At 37.6% G+C, this 23,071-nt stretch overlaps 1 protein-coding gene across 5 annotated transcripts in view; it reads right to left on the bottom strand.

Moving 5' to 3' along the window:
* Positions 1 to 8,391: 8,391 nt before the first annotated feature.
* Positions 8,392 to 23,071, bottom strand: part of DYNC1I2 (dynein, cytoplasmic 1, intermediate chain 2) — a 73,559-nt gene continuing 58,879 nt past the window's right edge. For all 5 annotated transcript variants that reach the window (XM_006878843.1, XM_006878840.1, XM_006878844.1 and 2 more), the window contains 3 exons: positions 13,121 to 13,261; positions 11,260 to 11,385; positions 8,392 to 9,027 (listed from right to left, as the gene is read on the bottom strand). In XM_006878843.1, the coding sequence (XP_006878905.1) occupies positions 8,914 to 9,027; positions 11,260 to 11,385; positions 13,121 to 13,261 (381 nt within the window). In that variant the 3' untranslated portion in view covers positions 8,392 to 8,913. The remainder of the gene's footprint in view (positions 9,028 to 11,259; positions 11,386 to 13,120; positions 13,262 to 23,071) is intronic.

Below are 23,071 nucleotides of genomic sequence, written 5' to 3' on the forward strand. Positions count from 1 at the left end.
CTGGGATAATTGGGATGGGAGTGTCAGAGACAGTGTGATTGGCACAGGACAGAGCGGAGTTTAGGGCTGTTGTTCATAGGGTCGCTATGAGTCGCAGGTGACTCGACGGCACATAACAAACAACAACATGTCTCTCTCTTTTAGGTAGGTCCCTTCTCAAAGAACACAGAATCTATTATAGAGTTGCAAGGAATAAACCTATTCTTGCCCATATTGGCCCCTTCTAGACAATGTTCCAGGTAACTGGGACCCTGAAATATCCTGCCAAACAAGCCAGCTGTGCAGGCCACTTGTCTAGGTCTATCTTCCTGAAGTTACACCCCTACATCTGAAGGGTGAGCAAGCGGAAGCTAATTGTAAAAAGTGGACAAAACTTAGCATGTAGGCTAACATGTTCTCAGTATTCCTGTGAAGTCCGTTATGGTGCAGAAGGAGCTGGGGAAGAGAAAAAGGGATTTGGGGCAACTTATCCCCTGACTCGTTAGTATGGAATGCTAAGAAGTCTGAGAATTCTAAATTCAAAGATGAATTTCTTTGCCATCAAGATGGCAGGAAGGAAACGAAAACATTAGTAACTTAGAAACTTGATTTATAGTATCTAGGCCTTTAGACCTGTTCCCTCAGGGAATGCTAATGGGAGGAGCTAACCTAAGAAAGGAGAAGAGTAATGGTTTCTAGGTGGGTTCACGCTAGGTGGTGGCCTAGAGAGATGGCAGCAAAGTCCTGGATGGTTGTAGCTAAGTCACTTACAGCTGCCACCATCTTCTCCACTCAGTGGAAACCTGTATTCCTACATCTAACCTATTTATTCCAGAAGTCTGCATCCAAAAGCAGTGAAAAGAGCAATAAATGGACTCTGTTGTTTTGTGATTTTTAAACCTGTTGCACTGTGTATACATTCATTTGCATAAGTTGATTTGTTGACTAAGATCATAAAGGCAGTACACTAGAACAGCAATTAAGAACACAGTTTTATATAATCCACTCTGCAACCCTCATTATATTTGGGGGTAGGGGGTGGGGTTTGGGGAGGTGCGGGGGGGGCGATTGTGTACCAATGAGGGAGTTTTTCTTTTGCTTTTCAAGGAGAGGAGCAAATGGGGGGGAGGGGTTTGTGTGGGGAGAAGGGTGCAACAATGAATGAATGGAATCCCAAATCTCTGTAGATGTTCATTGAAATGAAAAATAAACAACCTAAATTAAAAAAAAAAACAACAAACAAACACAGTTTTAAAGTCTGACTATCTCCTTGCCTAATCCAGGCCATGGTAACCCCAATTGCTTGCTATGCATCTGAGAGTTGGGCAATGGAATAAGGATGACAGAAGAATCAATGCTTTAACTTGTGGTGCTGGAGAAGAGTATTGAACACAGACCTACAAACTTGTGTGAGCTACTTGAAGCTTACTTACTCATCACTTCCCGTAAAAGCAATATCTCAGTTTCGTAATCTTTATAGTTCAAGGAGTATCTTCCACATATAACCTGACTTAAAACTTATAAATGCCCAGTGAAGTCATTGATGGGGAAATAGTTTCAGAGATGTGAAGCCTTTTCCTCAAAGGCAAAGTTAACCTGAGTTTCAACACAAGTTTCTAAGTCCAAGGCTCTTGGAGCTAGACATATCTTAGACTATCATGCTTTTGAAAGGATATATCTACCAACAACCAAACATGATTTAGTAGTGAAGTGTTTGCTTTCAGTTGACATAACTGATACTAACACACACTCTTGCCTTTTAATGTATGTGGATGTACGATTCCAGTTATGTTTCTGAAACATTGATATTCCAGCATTTCTTTTACAGCAAAAGGAATGAAGATCTATTGAGATGAAGGACTTATCTAAATGATGGCAGGAAAAGTCCAGGGGCAGTTTTCTTTATATTACACAATTTACCTTTCAGCCCTTTGCCCCAAATGATACAAACACTGACGTATGAGTAGCTCTTGAATTTCAGGATGACTAAGGCCAGTTCTTTTGCTGTTGAGAGATGGAGTCCTCCAAATCCATCTTAAGTAGCCTCAATGTACATCAAATGCCTGATGCTCCCAGATAGTAATGGAAATGATGTTCATTAAAGGGCCTCACAATTTCACCAAGTTTCTTCATCAGTTATTAATTCTATCAAGTTTTGCCTTGTTACTGGAATTAGCATTTGGAAAGAGAAAGAAGGGATCTGAATCCAGATCTGAGCTAGAAAAGTGTTATTACTGCAGAGCTAATCTCACACTTTCTTCTGGTACGAATGGATACACAGGGCCCAGCCAGTAAACTTTCCTCCTTTTCACAATGAAGACATGTTCTTTCTGGAAATGAAGGAAAGGTACTACATACTTACAACAGCTGAACACATGTTCCCCAGGTTTTGTGAAAATGAATAATTTTGGTTCTGCTATTGTGTAGCTATACATTCTCGAATGGTTTGTTTTTAATTAAAAAACAAAACAGGTCCCAAGTTTCAGAGCCCATGTATCTTAAGTAACTATCAGATAACCTAAGAGCAACATCTGCATATAAATTGGAAATTTCATTAGTCACTCGCTCACTCACTCACTCATTGCCGTTCAGTTCAGTCGGAACCGACACATAGCACACCTTCTAGATTTCTGAGGCTATAAATGGCAAGAGAGGTGATAATCTTTCTCCCTTGAAGTAGCTGATGAATTTAAACCACTAGGAATAGAGACTTTGGGTTAGCATTGCAACTCTTTAAGGACTAGGCTACCAGAGCTCTCTGCAAATGCAGAATAATTATTTTTCTACTTAAAATGATTTTTACTACAAGACATAGTAAACAAGATGTAGTAAGAGAAAACTGTTGTTATTGTTCAATGATGTCAAGTCGTAGGCGACTCATAGTGACCCTATGAACGGAAGTCCTTGACACTTGCGTGACTTTCATCCTTGCTCCAGGTTCATAGGGTTTCCAGAGGCAAGCTATTTATGGAAGTGGATGCCACTCCTGCTTCCAAGCTTGTTTCAACTGGGGAGTGCCACCAAACACTGTCTACCACGGGTAACTGTTATCACATTTGACACATCAGTGTCACAGTGTTCAGCTTCACAGTGACCACAAGTTACCTCTGTACAGCAAGTGGACACACCAGGGCTAGTTTGGACAAAAACAATGAAAAACAGGCCTTAGGGCTGTGGGTTAGTGTCACCCACCTTTGGCTTGGTAGCATCACTTTTGGTCCACTAGGCCAACTGCTCTCTCTCTGTGTTGTTGAGTGCCGTTGAGTCGTAGGCGACTCGTAGTGACCCTATGAACAAAAGTCCTCGACACTTGCCTGCGGGGCTTTCATCCTTTCTCCAGGTTCACAGGTTTCTGGAGGCAGCTGTTTATGGAAGTGGATGCCACTCCTGCTTCCAAGAAGAGAAAACTAGTCTAGAAAAAAGGTATCATTAAGGGCAATGAACTTTTTTCCCTCCAGCTCCCTGCTACTTCTAGTATCTAAAGTTCTGAGAGCTGGAATTATTATGTGATTCATAGAGTTATTACGTGGCTGGGGGGGAAAAAGCCTGATGGCATAATGCTAAGAACTTGGCTTTTAACCAAAAGATTGTAGGTTTGAAGACAACCAGTTGCTGTGTAGAGAACAGTTACACCTTTTCTTCAGGGCCTCTATGAGTCAGAATCAACTTAGTTTATTTGGTTCTTAGAATTAAAACTATAATTTCTTGTACACCAAGTTCCTTAGTCCTGTTACCTGCAAATAGTTATAAAGAATTGTCTTTCCAATTCCGTATCTAAATAAAACTCCCACAAAACAAAAAATACAAAGTTATTAAGTCCCTAAGTTGGGCTAACTTGTTAGTAGTTCAAATCCACTAGCTGGTCCCTGGGAGAAGGACAAGGAGTATCCTCCTGTAAAAAATTATATTCCTGGAAACTCAAGGAGTCAACTTGACAGTAGTGGGTTTGATAATAATATACAAAGCACATTATTTCATGTAATCGTCAAGAGAATACAGCAGGTATTTTCTTCAATTCACAGATGATAAACTAATCCTTGTTCCAAATATATGACTACTAATGGGGGAAGGGGAATCAGGATTGGAACTTTGGTTCTTTTTAGCTTGGCGTTTCCTTTCTTATATACCAGACTTTCCTTAAGTGGAAGAAATTTTGTTTCAAAGCATTTCCATTCCTTTGTTCAGAAAAAGTTGAGGTGGTTCCCCCCCTACACTTCCCTTTATACCCTGTACAAAAATTCACAAAAGATAAAATTACTTGTCATCAAAGACTTCCGGGTGGTATACCTGATTTCTGGAGTCACAGTGTCGGGACTCTGCATGTTCAATGCATTGTAGGTGTATTCTACACCCCCTACAATCACTGCCCCACAGCTTTCTGACCAAATCAAGTACATTATAAAAGAGGCAGGATAATACATTACCAGAGCCCTGAATAAGTGACCTCACAAAGTGAAAGAGACCTTTCCAAAAGCTTACCTGAGTGCAAGCTGTTCCATCCTCTGGCTGAGAACTGGTAATGGAATATTAAGAAGCCCAAACTGAGATTCCTGCTATGAAACTAACAACACAAAATACTGTCATTTTATGAAAGTTTATAAAAGATTGCTGATTGGCTGTGTTGAAACTATCAGTGGCTAGAGAAAACGGAAATACCTGAAACTCTTTCAAACTTTCTGAAGTTGGTGAATTGTAAGCATGGCAGATAGGAAGGAAACCTACACACGTACAGTCCAATCAAGCATCTGAGAGCACTGGCTTATTGTGGAAATGATTATCACATGATGATGATCCCAGGCTTCTGGTTGGCATTCTGGTAAGGATTACAGAATATTTTTCTAACATGGACATCATGTTTCTTATATATGGAAAGGATTTGAAAATATACTCAGCACAAGAAAATTATTACCTTTCCAGAGCAGTAAGACTAAAGAAATCAGCTCAAAGAATGTTCTTTGAAACAGACCTTCTAATACTCTAGAATCTGTAAAGAACATCTTTAAGTAAGTAATTTCCTAGCATTTTTCAATGAGTTAAAATATGGTTCTATTTGGGTATTATTCCCAAACTCTTAAATTTGTAATTGTCTACCAATTAGCAATATGGTAGCAGGAAAGCAAGAACTTCTCTCTCGCCTCTTGGATGAAAATCTATCTCAATAAGAACTCCACTAAATCATAAGAAACAAGCATGAGGCACAGGCACCAACTAGATGCCATGTCACCTTTGAAAGCCATTCTACAGAAAAAGCCATTTTAAAGAATACCATTTAATTACAGCTTTTTCAATTTAGGAAATATCATAATGCCAAATACTGACATTCAAGAGCAGATAAGGTATGTAATAATTCATTACCTAACAGAAAGGAAACACACACAAAAAAATCTTTTGCTTTAAACTATTTTTTCATTCAATTTTGTTCTTGATATTGTTCCAGTAATAGAGGCTACCTGTATTAATACTAGTACAAAGCAGAAATAATCAATATGGAAAGACTAGATTTGTCCCAACACCGTTTTTCTTTAGGTGCATGCTGCATCCCCAAAGTTTTAAGTCGTCCTTTCCTTTAAGATGCATTTCTTAAAAAAAAAAAAAAAAAAGCAAGCCAAAAACATGCATTTCTTAGAATTAACACAATAGTATTTTATTTTTTTAACTTTGTAGGGAATGGAAAGTATATGCTGTTGTTAGGTGCTGAAAGTCAAGTACAACTCACAGTGACCCTATTAACACCCAACCTGAACCCCACCCTATCCTGTCAACCTTATCATCTGACACACCTGAGCCCATTGTTGAAGTCATTGTGTTAATCCATCTCATTGAGGGTCTTCCTCTCTTTTGCTGACACTCCATCTTTTCAAGCATGATGTCCCTTTCCAAGGAATAGGCTTGCCTAACTACATGTTCAAAATATGAAAGATAAGCATCACCATCTTTGTCTCCAAGGAGCACTGAGGCTGCACTTTTCTCAAGACCTAACAGTTCTCTTGGCAGTTCATGATTTCAGCACTCTTCTCCGCAACTCAATCTATGTACCCTCTTCTAAATCCATGATTTAAAGTGACAAATACCTCAATCTGGAAAGCCCACAATTACCTAAAAATTATTTCAAAGACTTATTACATGTTAGCTATTACACATTAGCTACACAAAACAATATTCTTCAGTACAAACAAGGGTATAAAACTCTTTAACCTCTCATTTAAAAAGAGAAAAATAAAAACCCAAACACAAATAATTAAACTATTCAGAAAGCTTTAGCTTGTTCCTCACTCTGAAAAGAAGTGTAACTGAAAACAACAGATAAGGTAGTTTCTGGAGCTTTTCCAAATTATAGAATTTTCATTTCTTAAGAGAGCTGTGATACATTTTTGTATTCAGCTTAATCAGGTCATGATATTTTACATCTGAAAAGGCAATCTCAGTACTTTTTCTTTTGCTACTTTCCAGTCAACCTTTAAAGACACTTCCCTGTATTATATATATAGTATTATATATATAAAATGTTGATTAATGTAGCATTAGGCCCACATCACTTTATTTTTGGAAGAGGGTGGATTGGAGTGATTCACTGAAAGCATAAACTATCTCTATAATAAGTATTTGGCAAATATTTATCAATTTTTATTCTTTTCTTTCACAACTGAATTGTTGTTGTTGTTATGTGCCATGAGTTGTTTGCGACTCATAGCGACCCTATGTACAATAGCCCTAAACCCTGCTCTATCCTGTGCCAATCGCATTGCCTCTGACACACCCATCCCGATTACCCCAGTCACTGAATCAATCCACCTCATAGAGGGTCTTCCCCTCCTGCGCTGTCCCTCTACCCTACCAAGCATGATGTCCCTCTCCAAGGACCTGTCCCTACTTGCAACATGTCCAAGGTATGCCAGACGAAGCCCCAGAATCTAGCTAGAGTAAAAGAGCATCCAATTAGCCACATCTCTTAATTTCCAACTTTAATCACAATTATGCTTTAATATATAGGCTTTTAATACTGATTTTTGCAAATGGAATAGAAATGTAGTAGTACAATGATTTAATAATTTTTTAAAAAGTAGTGTTTATTATTGTGATAATGCAGGATTGTGCATGTGATCGTGTTTACCTTTTGCTGGTTACATGAATTTTTCAACACAATGTGACTCTGGGGACGTTGAACTTCTGACTCACAGACACTAATTATGAGAGCTGTTTACCAGTGGATATAGAGAGTTCATCTTTGGTATGGAAAGTAATAGAGAGTCAGTTTATGAAAATGAAATATACAAAGGTAGAGAACTAGCTGAAGTAATTAGAAGTAACTCTTTTTAGAGCAAGAGGAAAATTCGAAAATCAACCAATCCAAACTTAATTCTTCATTCATTCACTTTCACTGCTGTTCCACTAGAACTGGCTCTCAGCTGACCCTCAAGTGGGTTTTTGGAGGCTATAAATTGCATGGGAGCAAACTGCTCATCTTTCTCATGGAACAGCTGGTAGACCTGAACTGCTGGCCTTTGGGTTGGCAGCACAACTCCTTATATATGCTACCGGAGCTCCTTTTAGATTTAATTCCTAGGTAAGGAAAATGAAGCAGGTAGACAAAAATACGGTTCGAATCATATGTCTCATGATGGTGAGAGCTGAGACCAGAGCTTGGATCTGGTATTCCAGGACCATTCCTTCAGCTATATAACAATCAGGGTTAAGAAGTTTTGCTATTATTTGTAAGTTTCTTTCCCAGCAAGACTAAAACAACAGTGTTAAAATTCTAATCTTCCTTCCTAATTCACATTCTGTTGAGTAAAAAGGCAGTTAAACTTTAGAAATACCAAGGTGGTGGTCAAGGAAATGGACAACTCACAGCGGATAAACTAAAGCACTTGATCAGTTTTTCCCTGTAACCCTAAAATAGCTTAGATACTTGTCAACCACTGTTTAGACTTGTAGAAAAAAGTTGTAGCAACAAGATTTAGATCTCAAGACATGGAGCTGACTAAATTATAAAATGTAAGTTCATTTGAACATTTTTCCTTTACAGCTACTACAACCATGAAATCAATTTCTCTCAAGGGAAGGTTTTTACTCTCATGGGACTCACATACATAGTAATCTCAATCAGTGAAAATAGTAGGTACCTTTCAATTTATTCTTTAAAGTAAATACATGTTAGATGAAAAGAAAAGAAGGTATTAAAATGAAAGCTAACCTACCTAGAGGAATTTTTTTTCACTGACAGAATATCTAAATATCAGTTTATATTGCATCAGGAAATGGACAGTATTCACTGTGTTGTGTATTTAAGGCACAGAGGTTACAAGATGTAAGAAGGCTGCTAACAACAGGAGCTTAAAGGAGGATATGAAAAAAAAAAGACACCTAGAGATGGTTCAAACTGCAAGGAGTAAATAAAAATGAAAAGTTAGTGCATATTTTTTATTTATTTGTAGATAGATACCACATGAATTATAAAGAAAAAGGATATCAGAATGGAACTTGGTAGATATATATGCATGCTACGGCTAAGAATAAGCAAAGTTTCTATACATTATGGTTAATGAGAACATTATCAGTATAACAGGGAATTGCGATTATTTAAAAATATGTAGAACTTATATAATCTGTGCTTTAGAAATAGCTGTCAATAGTGTTACAAGTTGAAAAGAATTCCAAAGAATAATACGAAATATACAACTGTATATAAGAATTCAGGGAAGGCTGCATTTGTAAAGTCAGTCAGTCAGCTGTATTAAAAATGACACAAATCCAAAACAAGATGCATGTAATATAAAAAGGGCCATTGTAAGACTTGCTTGTGGCATTAAGTCTACAGTTTAGTCTGCAAAATTTCCATCTGATTATCATTTAGACAGAAGCATGCAAAGAGTCTTACGATCTACTTAAGAGTCGTGCCCACACCCACTAGCGCTACACATCCCATTTCAGGAACTATGCAGGTATCCGAGCAGCTGCTTCCTCCTCCGCGTCAGCTCTGTTAGCATTAATTTCTGCGAGAGTTCGGCCAAACCGTGCCCATTCATCATTGCGGGGTACAGCGATCTGCTGTTAAAAGAAAGACAAGGCTGGATGCATATTGAAATAAATGATCATTTTACCCACTAGCATTCAGTTTGTTTTCAAAGAATTTTGCCATGGAAAAGTAGTAATTGGCCCGAATGACCTTTCCATAATTAGAGGGACTACAACAATGACTTACAACATTCCAAAACAAAGGGCGGAGCTTGTGAAGTGTTGTGACAGCCTCAGAAATTACTTCGCTATTATTACCATCAATGCAGGAGAGAGTAATAATGATGCTGTGTAAACATAACTCCTGACACCAGCTCATGGATTTTGTTGGTGGAGAGAGATTCTTTAAAATTTTTAACTTTTTTACCACTCCAGCTCCGTAGCTTTTGAAGCACGATTAGTAAGAATTAGCTTCTTTTATTTATTGTTTGGGATATAATATTTTAAAATAGCTCAATCCCTTCATCAGATGCTGTGCCACCTTATACCACTAGCAAAAGGAGAAATAAGAAGTCTGTGATATTTTTGCCTCACTAAAGTAGTTCAGTGACCAATATGTTTTAATTATTACCATTATATTAATGTTGTAATCGTGGGACAATGCAATATTAGAATATAAATCAATCAGTGAGGCAAAGGGATTTACCTGCTTTTCAGCTCACAACAGAAGATCAAGGACTTCAGCCTTCAATATGGATTGAGGCTCAACATCAAGAAGACAAAGATTCTTACAACTGGGCCAACAGGGAGCATTATGACAGATGGTGAAGTGATTGAAATTCGTTTGCTTGGGTTCACAATGAACACTCTTGGTACCAGCAGCCAGGAAATGAAAAGATGAATTGCATTGGGGAAGTCTGCTGTCTGAGATCTCCAAAGTACTGCAGAGCAACGATGTCGGTCTAGAGACTAAGGTGAGCCCGATTCAGACCATAGTCTTTGCAATTACTTGCTATGTATCAGAAAGCTGGACAATGACTAGGGATAACAGAAAGAGAATTGATGCCTTTGAGCTATGTTGCTGGAGAAGAGTATTGAGTATACCATTGACTGCTAGGAGAACAAACAGTTTTGTCCTAGAGAGGGTGAGATTAGGCTGCTCCTTGGAGGCAAGGATTCTGAAGCTTTGTCTGACTTATTTTGGACATATTGCAAGACGTGATCAGTCCTTGGGGAAGGACGTCATGCTTGGGAGGAATGAGGGACAGAGCAGGAGAGGAAGATCCTTGATGAGATGGATTGATTCAGTGACTGGGGTAATGGGGGAAGGTGTGTCAGAGACAATAAGATTCACACAGGATAGAGCAGGGTTTAGGGCTGTTGTACATAGGGACGCTATGAGTCACAGGTAACTCGACGGCATGTAACAAAAACAACAAGAAGATCACAGTGCTCAATAGTGGCATTTAGCCACATGTGACTATTTACATTGAAATTAATTATACTTAAATAAAAAATTCAATTCTCAGTTGTATTAGCTACATTTTAAGTGCTCAATAGCCATCTGTGGTTAGTGGCAAACAAACTGGACAGTACAGATATAGAATATTTAAATCAGCTCAGATAGTTCAACTGGAAAGCACTATTCTAAGCAATTTAATCCACTTCCTTTCAGATTCAAATGCTAAGGACCATGAAGTAGTCAGAGAAGGCAAGGAATCATGAGACACAGAAAAAGGAAAGTACTAAGGCACTAAGCCAGCCTAAGAAGGAGGAGGAACAACCCAAGACATTGTGAAGAGCCAAGAACAGCACTAAATAAGTCAGAGACACAGTCAGCATATTGGATCTAACTTCAACGGCTTTACAATATAAGGCTCAAGGTTTAAGACTGACATTTGATATCATCCTCAGGTGATTCTAAAAAGACATTACTTCTGGTTTGTACTACCCTGCCTAACAAATTCAGGAATACAGAAAAAGAAAATATTATTTCATTATCAATGACATGCAATCCCAAAGTCCAATTACAAATCCAAATTTCATCTCCTACTTGAAAAATTTCCAAGTTCTAGCTAACATGCTTCAAACAACACTACTTTGAACATACCATGTTCTCCTCTAAATCTGTTGCGTAGGGACATAAGACATATAGTTTAGAGAGAAAATGAATTAGAAGAGTTTAGTGGTGAAATCTATTCTATAACTTTATGATTTGTACAATGCATGAACCGCAAAGACTAGGTTTAGTCACAAAGATGCCTGCAGTGCAATGCTGTGAAAGCTAAATAGATGCGTCAAAATTATAGGCAGCGAGTTCCATACCTCTCCTACATCATATATAACAATCTGCCCTTCAGAATCGCCCACGGCAATCTCTCTTCCAGAATGGGTCCATCTCACGCGATTAAGAGCAGGATTACCCTCCACCGAAATGCTGGCAGTTGGCACCTAGAGTCATTTAAAATAGAGTGCAGTGTTAAAAGTTTCATCTAGGATTCTATAAACATGTAAAACAGTAATTCCTTCTTCCAACCAGTCTACATTTTTTTAGAAGAAAAAAACAAAGATAAAAATAGATAAAGCATTTCCCCAACTTTCTTCCTGTTCTACAATATATTATGAATGATGTTATAGTCAATCCTTGAAAATGGTCTGAGGAAATAAAGTTCTGATATAGAAAATTCTTACCTGGCTTGACACATTATTTTGAAAGAGTTCTTTAATGAAGTATTCTTTTTTTATTGTTTCTTTAACTTAAGAAGTAAAAACTATTTGAAAATATATTGCCAAAGCTCTAGTAAAAACCAAAACCCAAGAAAATAATTCAAAAGTCCTCATAAACAAATTGAGTGCAATTTCAGATGACCCGAAGCACTATGGTAGCTTGCATCTGTCAGGTGAAACCTGAGATTTGATCCAGGTCCTAGAACAGGTCACAGTAAGGGTGTCATGTGGGCTTTTTCTAAGATCAATCTTCGTTTCTTCTTTTATTTATTTTATTTATTCTTTTATTGTGAGAGAGGGAAAGCTCACAAAGTCTACTGGTTTTTTTCAAGCCATCATCATACACATTTTGTTTTATAACATTAAGAACATACCCACAATGTCTGATCACCCCCTTATTTTATAATAAGTCATTCTCATCACTCATCTTAATACGTGCTTATTATCTATTGATTTTCAGTCCTCTTCACAGTCCCTAGTTTCTAAAAACCAACTGGAGAGAGGCAAGATGATGGCATTGCATGATGGCATGCAATCTGCCTTCCTGTGCTGGAGGAAAGAGGAGATTTATTTGCTGTTCTGTAGCACAGAGAGCAAATACCCAATGTTTGAGTCTGACTCAATAGTACAATAAAACTAAATTTTAAAAATGGATTAATAATAATCCTCCTACTTGAAATCAGTCATCCCAATAATTCATTTAATCCTTTAGAACATTAACATTTTTACACACAAGGATTAACTGTAGATAACATTCTTTTATTTTGAAGTTGTGGTGGCCTAAGGAGTTCTACTGCTAATGCAAAGGCCATCTCTTCGGTGGGCCAACGTTTGGGTTAAAATCACAACTCTCTATGGACTACACCAGTAGAGCTCCCTGATTTCAGTATAGCAATGATGAAATCTGGTGGCTTCTATATTTATTTTATAGTTAACAGTAAGTTGATAACAACAGGAAGGTAAGAGTGAACCTGCTTTTCAATCCTCCATGGAAAAAAAGAGTCTTCAAAATACACTTTACTCCAATCAAGTAAGTGAAGATTTGGGCTTTATGTTTATGAATGATTCACAATTCTACTGAGACCAAGAGATAATTTAGAATTCCAAATTAAGGTTAACATACTTCAGCAGCCTGAAAATACCCAATTTCTAGCCTATAAATGACAAATATCTGAGTTGCCGTATGAATGAGACTTTGCCAGGACATTAGCAGCATGATAGTGCTTTTGAGAAGTAAAAGGAAAATGCTCCAGTGCTCCTGACAACATTATTTCTTCCTTCAGTTCTGCACAGCATGCTGTTTATTATTTAGGGTACAAAGCTTATTTAGCTTCTTTGTGATGAAGCCACAATCACTGAAACCTTTTACATTCCTTGGGATAAAAGGAATTTCACAAATTATTCAATAAATCTCCAATTTTCTATTTTTCAGTGCAATTTTTGTTATTTTCCTACTCACCTCTGTGTCATTATTGAGATTCCACAAATCCAGTCTCCCCATGCCATCCACACAGGCAAACAGGGCTGGGTGGGTGGGTGACCACATAACATCATAAACATAGTCTGAGTTATCTTCAAATGAGTACAAAGGCTTGTTATTCTGAAAGGGAAAAGTTGATTCTTAGCACAGCTAAGATCTGACATGCCGTCAGCAGGTATGAAAACACTTTATGCTATTTAACTCTGCCTAGAAAAAGTTCCTACAATTTTTTCCACAACACTATAGAATAAACTATTGGACTGGACTCTTTAAACTTATACATGCCACAGTTTTTATAAAAAGAAACAGGCTGCATTTTAAAAACATTTGCCCTTGAGAACATTCTGGGAGGATGATAGCAGTGGCAATATACTATTTGAATTTTCTATGAAATCCTTCCGTAAAACCAGATGGAGCAGTGAGAATAGCAAAACCAAAGACCCACAAATAATATAGATAACAAAATTAGAAGAGATATTATTAAAAAAATTTTAAAATATAAGTGGTGGAAACAAACTTCTAACCAGACCAGCAGGAGCTACATAGAAAGAAATGACAGCCTCAAAAAAAAAAAAAAAAAAAAAGAAAGAAAGAAAGAAATGACAGAAAAAAAGGTCTTCGAGGCTGCCAATAAACAGCTGGTGGAACAGGTTTGAGAATAGAAATGAGGAATGAATGGATGTTGCAGAATCCCATTATAAGTAACTGCAAGTAGACTGTAGTTACAGTTGAGGCACAAACTTTTTAAAAAATTATTATTATTTTATTGTTGTTGAGGAAACACAGTATAACTTATATCATTCAACAGATGCTACAAGCACATTTCAGTGACAATTATTACACTAATCAAGGTGTGCAACGACTCTCACCTTCCTTTCTGAGTGGTTTCTCTCTCATTAACATATACACATTGCCTCCAATGTTTTCTCTCTAATCTTTCAAATTGTTGCTGTACTCTGATTCCTTCTAGGTAGATCTTAAAAGTGCACAACTGTGCAAGGCGAACACTGTTACTTGTTAAGCTAAACTATTGTTTCAGAAGACTTCAAGGGATTTTTTTATTCCTCCTCAGGAGAAATTTGGGCAATTTCCTCCTACAAAAACTGTGGGTTTGTTTTGTTTATTTTAAAAGTTTTAAAAATTTTATACTGGTTTATTTATAAAGTTTGGAGACATTGATATTCAAACTGGATCTTTCCCATTTCCTTCATCGCACCGCCATTAAATTGTGTTACGCTATGATTACCCTCACCCATCCTCACCCCTCTGTTTCCACCCTCCCCTACACTGGATCCTCATGCTCATTCTACATGAATGGCGTTATACAGTATTCGTCCTTATGGAACTGAGTCAGTTCACTCAGCATAATGTTCTCCAGTTCCTCCCAAGTTAGGCTACACAAGGAAAAGACTGATGACCCAATTACAAAGTGGGCAAAAGACATGGAAGAATTTTCACAGAGGAAGGTATCTGAATGACCGACAGACACATGAAGAAATGCTCAAAATCACTGGCAATAAGGGAGCTCTGGTGGCCTACTGGCAAGAAGCTGCACTGCAATCCTAAAGGTACACAGTTTGAATCCACTAGATGTTTTGCTGGAGAACGAGAAGCAATCTCCTCCTGTACCAGACAGATCCGATTTGACAGTACACACACACACACACACACACACACAACACCCCAAAATAAAAAAAAAAATCACTGGCAATAAAAGAGATGCAAATCAATAGCAGTGGCAAAGCTTAACAGGACAGCAAATAATAAATGTTGGAGAGAATGTGGAAAGATAGGAACTCTTAAACATTGTTGGTGGGACTGTAAAATGGTTCAAGGGATATTTTTGGTATAAAGTTTAAAAGACTATCACAGGACAATAGTTTCAGGGGTTCATCTGGCCACCATAGCTTTAGAAATTCTAGATTCCATTAAAATTTGAAATTGTTCATATTTTCCCTCTGTTGATCAGGATTCTTCTACCAAGACAAAACCTTGCTGAAGACATTTGTTGGGAACAGATTCCATAAGTAGATGACAGAGGAGAGACATTAGGGACAAGGGAAAGAAATGTTTCAGATAAAAGTGGTAGGCAGAGAAAAAGATACAGCATCAATCTCTTTCTCATGTTGCTATTGAGTCAGAACCGACTCATAGCTGCCTCTCCAGTGGGTTTCAGAGGAGACTGCCCATCCTTGTCTTGCAGAACAGCTGTGGATATGAACCAGCAGAGAGATGCTGCCTTTGGATTAGCAGCATAACTCCCTAAGGACTATGTTACCAGAGCTCTCCTCAGAACGGCTATTAACTAAAAGACAGTAATAAAAAGTGTTGGTGAGGATGTGAGAAACTGGAGCCCTCATAAGTTGGTGGGAATGTAAAATGGTATAGCTGCTTTGGAAAACAACTGGGCAGTTGTTAGGTATACTCAAGAGAAATGAAAGCATGGGTTCACACAAGACATGTGCATGAACGTTCACAGCAGTATTATGCAAAATAGCCACACAGTGATTAAATACAAGCTAATATAAGCACCCACTGAACAATAAAAAGGAACGAAGTACAGACACAAGAGTTAATACATATGGACCTTGAAAACATTCTAAGGGAACAAAGATAATCATAAATCATGATTACATTAAAAGGGCTTATATTGTCCACAGTGGGCAAAGTGACTGAGACAGAAGCAGATCAGTGGTTTCCAGGAGCTAGGAGAAGGGACAAATGATGAGGGACTGCTGATGTTGGAAAATGCTGAAAAAAAATAGACAGTGTTTAAGAGTAGTAGAATTAGTGTGTACAATTGTGGGGTATAAAAGGGTAACGGGTCAATTTTATGGTATATGAATTTTATTTCAAAAAGCTATTAAAAAATGAAAGAGATAAAGAACATTTAAAAAATACACAAAAATTAGTAAAGATACATTTTCAGCAGCCACGAGAATAAAACCAAAACAATATTGTAGAAGACTAAAACAATATCCAAGAGAATTCTTTCTAAAATGAAAACATGCTTGAAATTATATATTTAAAGAAAATCTTGTAATCTTGGTAAACTGACCCCTTAAAGAAAAAATCTTTGACTATCCAGTTAAAAAAAGATAAAGTCAAATAATAGGAAAAGAAACTCAAACTGTCACCAGATTTTTTTTACAAAAAGGCTTTTGTATTCAAGGAAAGAAAATGTAAGTCATGGATTTTATATAAGACAAAATTGATCTTCACAGCCAGACAGTCTATTGTGAATATGGGAATAATGAGCCCATGAGCATCTCCTGAGAAATTTACTACAGAACGCTCTTCAGATGGCCAAAACCACCCCCTGTGCAGATATCAATTTAAGAGCTAGTAGCTAGGGAGCTTGGATGGCTTAGTGATAAGGAATTGTGCTGCCAATGCAAAGGTGGTAGTTGTTATGTGCCGTTAAGTCACTTGCAACTCATAGTGACCCTATATATAGTCTAATATATATATATATGGTGACCCTATATATAGCTACTGCTCTGAAGCCTGCTCTATCCTGAGCCAATCTGTCTCAGACACACCTACCCTCATTACCCCAGTTACTGTGTCACTCCATCTCAGCTGGGACTTCCTCTCCTGAGCTGTCCCTCCACCTTTCCAAGCATGTTGTCCTTCTCGAAGGACTGGTCCCTCCTGGCCATGTGTCCAAAGTATGTGAGATGGAGCTTCGAAGTACATGAGGACAGACCTGTTTGTTCTCTTGGCAGTTTATGGTATGTTTAATATTCTTCTCACAACTCAATGGCATAGACTCTTCTTCTATCTTCTTTATTCATTGGCCAGCTCTCTGATGCACAGCAAGTAACTGCAAAGACCATGGCTTGGATCAGATGCACTCTAGTCTCAAGATTGACATCAATGCTCCTTAGTACTCTGGAGAGGTCTCTGACAGTAGACTTTCCCAATGCAATTCACTTTTTGATTTCCTGGCTCCTAGAACCAAGAGTGTTGACTGCGGAGTCAAGCAAATTGAAGCTGTTAACAATTTCACTTTCTTCTATCATGATGCTGCTAATTGGCCCAGTGGCAAGAATCTTTGTTTTCTTAATGTTGAGCTTCAATCCATATTGAAGGATGCAGTCCTTGACCATCTGTAGCAAATGCTTCAGGCCCTCCTCAGTTGCATTGTGCAAATTGCTGATGAGTCTTCCTTCAATCCTGATGCCACATTCCTCCTCATAAAATCAAGCCTCTCAAATGATCTGTTCTGCATATAGATCTGCATATAGATGAAACACAGACATTCTTCTGGTGCTCTCGACTTTCTGCTAAGATCCATCTAACATTGGCTATAATGTTAGTGCCACGGCTTCTCCTAAACCCTGCTTATACATCTAGCAGTTCTCTATTGATGTTTGTTCCAATAATTTTTGAATACTCAACAGGATCTTGCTTGGGTGTGATATTAGTGATGCTGTTTGAAAATTTCCAAACTGCCGGATCACCTTTTTTTTTTTTTTAATGAGATAATGGATCTCTTCCAGAGAGTTGGCCAGGTAGTTGTCCTTCAGATTTCATGGCACAACCTAGTAAGTGCATCCAGGGCTGCTTGTGTTAGTTGAAATATGTCAACTGGTATTCTATCAATTCCTGGGGTCTTGTTTTTTGCCAAGTCCGTCAGAGCAGCTTAAACTTCCTTCTTCCTTCATCATCATTGGCTCTTGATCATATGCTGTTCAATGAAATTCTTTTTTGGTAAAGTGTTTGTGCATTCTTTCCATCTTCTTTTGAAGCTTCCTGGATCATTCAACATTCTGCCTATAGTATCCTTAAGTAATGAAACTCGAGGCTTAAATTTGTTCTTCAGTTCTGTCATCTTAAGAAATGCCGAGTTTGTCTCTTTTGATTTTCTGACTCTAATTCTTAGCACATTTCATTATAATATTTTGTTTTGTCTTCCTAAGCGTCTAAGACTCTCCTTCATAGGGTCGCTATGAGTGGCCTGCGACTAGACGGCACTTAACAACAACAACAACTTCCTAAGTTGCCCTTGAAATCTAGTCAAATTCACCAGCTACTTTGTGGGAGAAAGAAGGGCAGTCTCCTTCCATGTGATTCAATGTCTCTGAAAAGCTGTTAGAGGGTCAGCTATTGGTTAGTACTGACTCAAGGTACACAACAACAACAGTGGCTTAACTAGCAGGGAAATAACTATCTATAATATATACAATTATATGTAATATGTAATAATTTTGTAACCTCTAATGAATTACTAAGGTGCTCTGGTGGCCTACTGCAACATATATTTTGCAACATTAATCTAAAGGTCAGTGGTTCAAATTCACTAGCTGCTCTGTGGAAGAAAGACAGGCAGTCTTCTCCCTCAAAGATTGGAAGCCTTGGGAACCTGATAGAGAGTCACTGTGAGTTAAAACTGGCTCGGTGGCAGTGGGTTTCAGTTTATTTTTTCTTTTTCAATGAAATAATGAATCAAGGAAAGATTATCAGGGGCTAGTAGTAACATCGCAACTAGTCATTAGACATATCCCAATAGCAGTAAACATCATTACCTAGTAAGTAGCTGACTGAACCCATTATCTACTTAAACTTTCAGACCTAAGTATAAATTTGTAGGAAACACAGGAGGCAGGGCAACATGATACCATAGGGATATAAAATTTGGACTAAGAGACTCTACATAACAACCAACCTTGTTTTATCATCTTCAACAACAAAGTAAAGGGCGGGGGGAACCCAAAGAAAACTCTAATACAAGAGAGACTTAAAAAAAAACTATCAACAAGTAAAAAATGTATGGACCTTACTCGGATCTTGTTTTAAACAAACAAATTGTGTAAAAATAAAAATGTAAATACGGATTGGTTATTTGATGAAAGGAATTATTATTTTTTTTGGGTGTAACAATAATATGGTGGTACTGCAGACACATAGTTTTCTTGGAAATATTTTATATTTTTGAAATTAAATACATGCTGCAGTTTGCTATAGATGAAATAATAATATTTAGGTTTGCTTTAAAATAATTTAGGGGTAAGGAGGTACAGAAGGAGTATGTATTGTTATAGATCAAATAATACTGGTCATGTGTTGAGAATTGTGGAAGCTGGTACTTTTTACTGTTTCTGTATATGTTGTAGTGACCCTATGAACAAAAGGCGTAAAGCCTTTCTATAACTATTGTCCTTTATAAAGTTCATAGAGTTTCCAGAGGCATGTTGTTTAGGAAGTAGATGCCTAAACATGGGTTTTAAACTTTTTTTGGATGACAATAAATGTCAGTGTACAATCTTAACAGTTAAAAGTTTAATTTAAGGATTTTTTTTATATAAAACAAAACTTTAAAGTAAACTGAAAACAGAAATGAAGATATATTTTTTTCCTCCTTCCCTAGGTCATTATGTATATTTAACTCTTCTTGGCAAGTAGGTCCTGGGTGGTACAAACAATTTGTACTCATCTACTAACCTTAAGGACTAGTGATTCAAACTTAGCCAGAAACATTATTAAGAAAAAGGTTTGGTGATTTCCCCCCCATAAAGAATATAACCAAGAAAAAGCAATGAACAATGAAAAACTAATGAACCCATGGGGTTACTATTAGTTGGGATGCTTTTGTCCCTCACAGTAACAAATGAAGCCTGGTTTATGGCAGTGGTTTTTAACTTAAGAGAGATCACAGTCCTCTACACAGCTTTTAAAAAAAATGCTGATACAAGAGTTCCACCCTAGTTCCACTTCATTCATATTTCCAGTGCTGTCATTAGTGATTCTGACACACACTGACGGTAGGTAGCTCATCAATATGCTAAGATCTATGGTCTATTCTTCAAGAATACCATACTTTCAGATGATTTTTTTTTGTCTTCTCTCAAAAACCTAATATTTATACACAATGTTTACAATGTCAATAAAACAGTAAAACTCTACCTCCTCTTTTAAAAAAAAAGGCTTATCAATAGAAAAATAACCAATTTTAACAAGAACCAAGAAATAGATAAAATACAATAAAAAGGCAGTATCTCCTCAAATTTTAAAATTACTAGTTTTAATGCTTTGGAAATGTCAGCTCACCATTCTAGATCTCTATTTCCTTATTTATAAAACCAAAGTTTTTTATCCATGATTTTGAACTTTGTACACAGTAATCACCTAGAAAAAGAAAAATATAGGTGTTTGTATGTGTGTGCACGTGTATGTTACTGCTTAGGCCTTCCTGTTAGGGAATCTGACTTAATTGGGCTGAGATGCCCAGTGAACACAGAAAGTTTTAAAAATTGCCCAGGTAATACAAATGTGCAGCCAAGCCTGAGAACCACTGAAAGACTGGGAACCACTTTCTAAAAGTGTTTGCAGCTCTAATACACGAAAAGGCTTTCAAAACTTACTTGATGAAGAAGTGTTTTGAAAATGCACACTATTCGGTCAAGAGAGACTATGCTTTTCTCTACCTTTTTAAAGGTTATTTTTCAAAGCTGTAGTAATTGGTGAGTAGATATCTCCATAGAGATGTCCCCAGAGAAAATACATTAAAATAATAGTGTGATATACTCTCAGAGTTAATAAGTGTATCTTCAAATTTTTATGAGAAAAACCAGATCTCTTTTAAAAACAAAACAAAAAGCCCCTAAGGTCAGAAATGTGGTTAGGCGTCATCAAATAATTTTCAACTCCTAGCAATCCCATCGTCAAGTGACAGAGCAGAATTGGATGGGAAGCAGAGAGCCAGGTCTTTCTCCTGTTTCAAACCATCAGCCTCTCAGTTAGTAGCTGAGAGCTTACTATTGAACCTCTAGAGCTCCTTTTACTTTCTTATACAACTTGTCAGAGGATTATAATTTCTTGAGAAGGAGTGTGTCAATCAGAAGCAACAGAAATACAACACAGCAGAGTTTTACAAGGAAAATGAAGATAGTAACAATTCAAGTACCACCCAGGAGAGAGTGAATCTCAGTCAACGGAACTTGAAAATTAACACCCCATGGTAAGGATCTTTCTGTTTAAAGATGAATGAATCAGGAGATCTTAGCTTGATGTCATTAAACATTCAAATTATAAAACTTCTTTTGTTCCAAATCCTTGCTCACTAAGCAAGCTTCTGATTATAATTTGGCTTCCTATGTGGGTTGTCTATGGGAAACAAGAAGCTGGCCAGACTAATATGAGTATATCTGCCCCTTCTGAAGCTATGTTTCTTATTGTAAATGAACAAATTGATATTCTCCAATATATCAGTGTTCTCAGGAGCTTTCAGTATAAGTCAGCATTACCTAATCTAATCAACTCTTGAAGATGGGACAAAATTGAGGTTTTGAATATGCAAAGGAGAAGCTGGGCCCTGGCCAGTAGCAAATTAGTCTTTCCTCAAGAAATATCTCAACTTCAAAGCACTTTTTCATTTCAAGATTTATAATTTGTACAGAGTTGTTTCAAGCACTGGTATGATCTTTTTAGCCTTATTTTAATGCTAGCCCCTATCTGAGAATTAAATAAGTGAGCTGACAAAATAAGGAAGGGATCTGAGACATAAAAGACTAGAAAAAAATGTTAAAAGTGTTTATGGACTCCAAGTCCATAACTATAAGTCTAAAAATTACCTGATCTAAAGAATCACTATACTAACAACCTTAAATTTGGCACTTGATTGTAAACAAGGTCCTGACAGGCGTTTTTTTTTTTTAAACAAGACTATACTATAGTTGTACTAAAATATTCTGTCCCTAAAAGAGGTATATCTAGTCTTTGTAATTTATATCTTAAACTAGCAAATGTCATAAATCGATGTTTACAATAACAAAAAGGAACAATTTAGAATTTATGTTAAATTATATGCCACTGAGTCAGTACTGACACATAGCTGACCCTCCATTGGGTTTTCCGAGGCTGTAAATCTCATGGGAGGAGACTGCCCATCTTTTTCCTGTGGAGCAGCTAGTAGATTCAAACTACTTGCCTTTTGGTTGGCAGCACAACTTCTTTTCACTAGAGAAGCCACTAGACATCACTAGATATGCCACTAGAGCATCATATTATGCATACATATCATAGAACATGAAGTTAATCCAGAGGGCTACTTCAAGTGAAATTCTCAAGCCACCATGAAGAAGCATTCACTCACTTACTCTCCTTACCATTTGTTGTTGCTGTGTGCGGCTGAATCAGAACCAACTCACAGCTGACCCTCCAGCAGATCTTCAAAGGCACTAAACAGCAAGGGAGTAGGATGCCCATGCTTCTCCTGTGGAGCAACCGGAGGATTTGAACCATGTGCTTTTGGGACTGTAGTGGAACTTCTTATCACAGGGCCCACCAGATCTCCCTCCTTAACATTTGTTGTTATCAGCTGCCATCGAGTCATTAGCGACTCACAGCGACCCCATGTACAAGAGCCCTAAATGCTGTTCTATCCTGTGTGTCAGCCTCACCGTCTCAAACACACTCATTTCCACCACTCCACTCAAAGAATCGATCCATCTCATTGAGGGTCTTCCTCTCCTGCACTGTCCCTCCACTCTCCCAAATATGATGTCCTTCTCCAAGGACCAGTCCCTCCTTGCAACATGCCCAAAGTATGCCAGATGAAGCTTCAGAATCCTTGACTCCAGGGAACATTCTGGCTTCACCCTCTTTGTTTGTTCTCCTAGCAGTGCATGGTATATTCAACACTCTTCTCCAGTACAACAGCTCAAAGGCATCAATTCTCCTTCTATCATCCCTATTCACTGTCCAACTCTCCGATCCATAGCACGTAACAGCAAAGACTATAGCCTGGATCAGGTGCACCTTAGTCACCAGCCTGACGTTGTTGCTCTTCAGTACTCTTGAGAGGTCCCTCACAGCTGACTTTCCCAATGCAATTAGTCTCCTGATTTCCTGGCTGCTGTTACCAAGAGTGTTGACTGTGGAGCCAAGCAAACCAAAACTGTTAACTGTCTCAATCTCTTCACCATC

This window comes from Elephantulus edwardii, unplaced genomic scaffold (genome assembly GCF_000299155.1).
Source record: "Elephantulus edwardii isolate Elephantulus edwardi_28Jun2011 unplaced genomic scaffold, EleEdw1.0 scaffold00001, whole genome shotgun sequence".
NCBI lineage: Eukaryota > Metazoa > Chordata > Mammalia > Macroscelidea > Macroscelididae > Elephantulus > Elephantulus edwardii.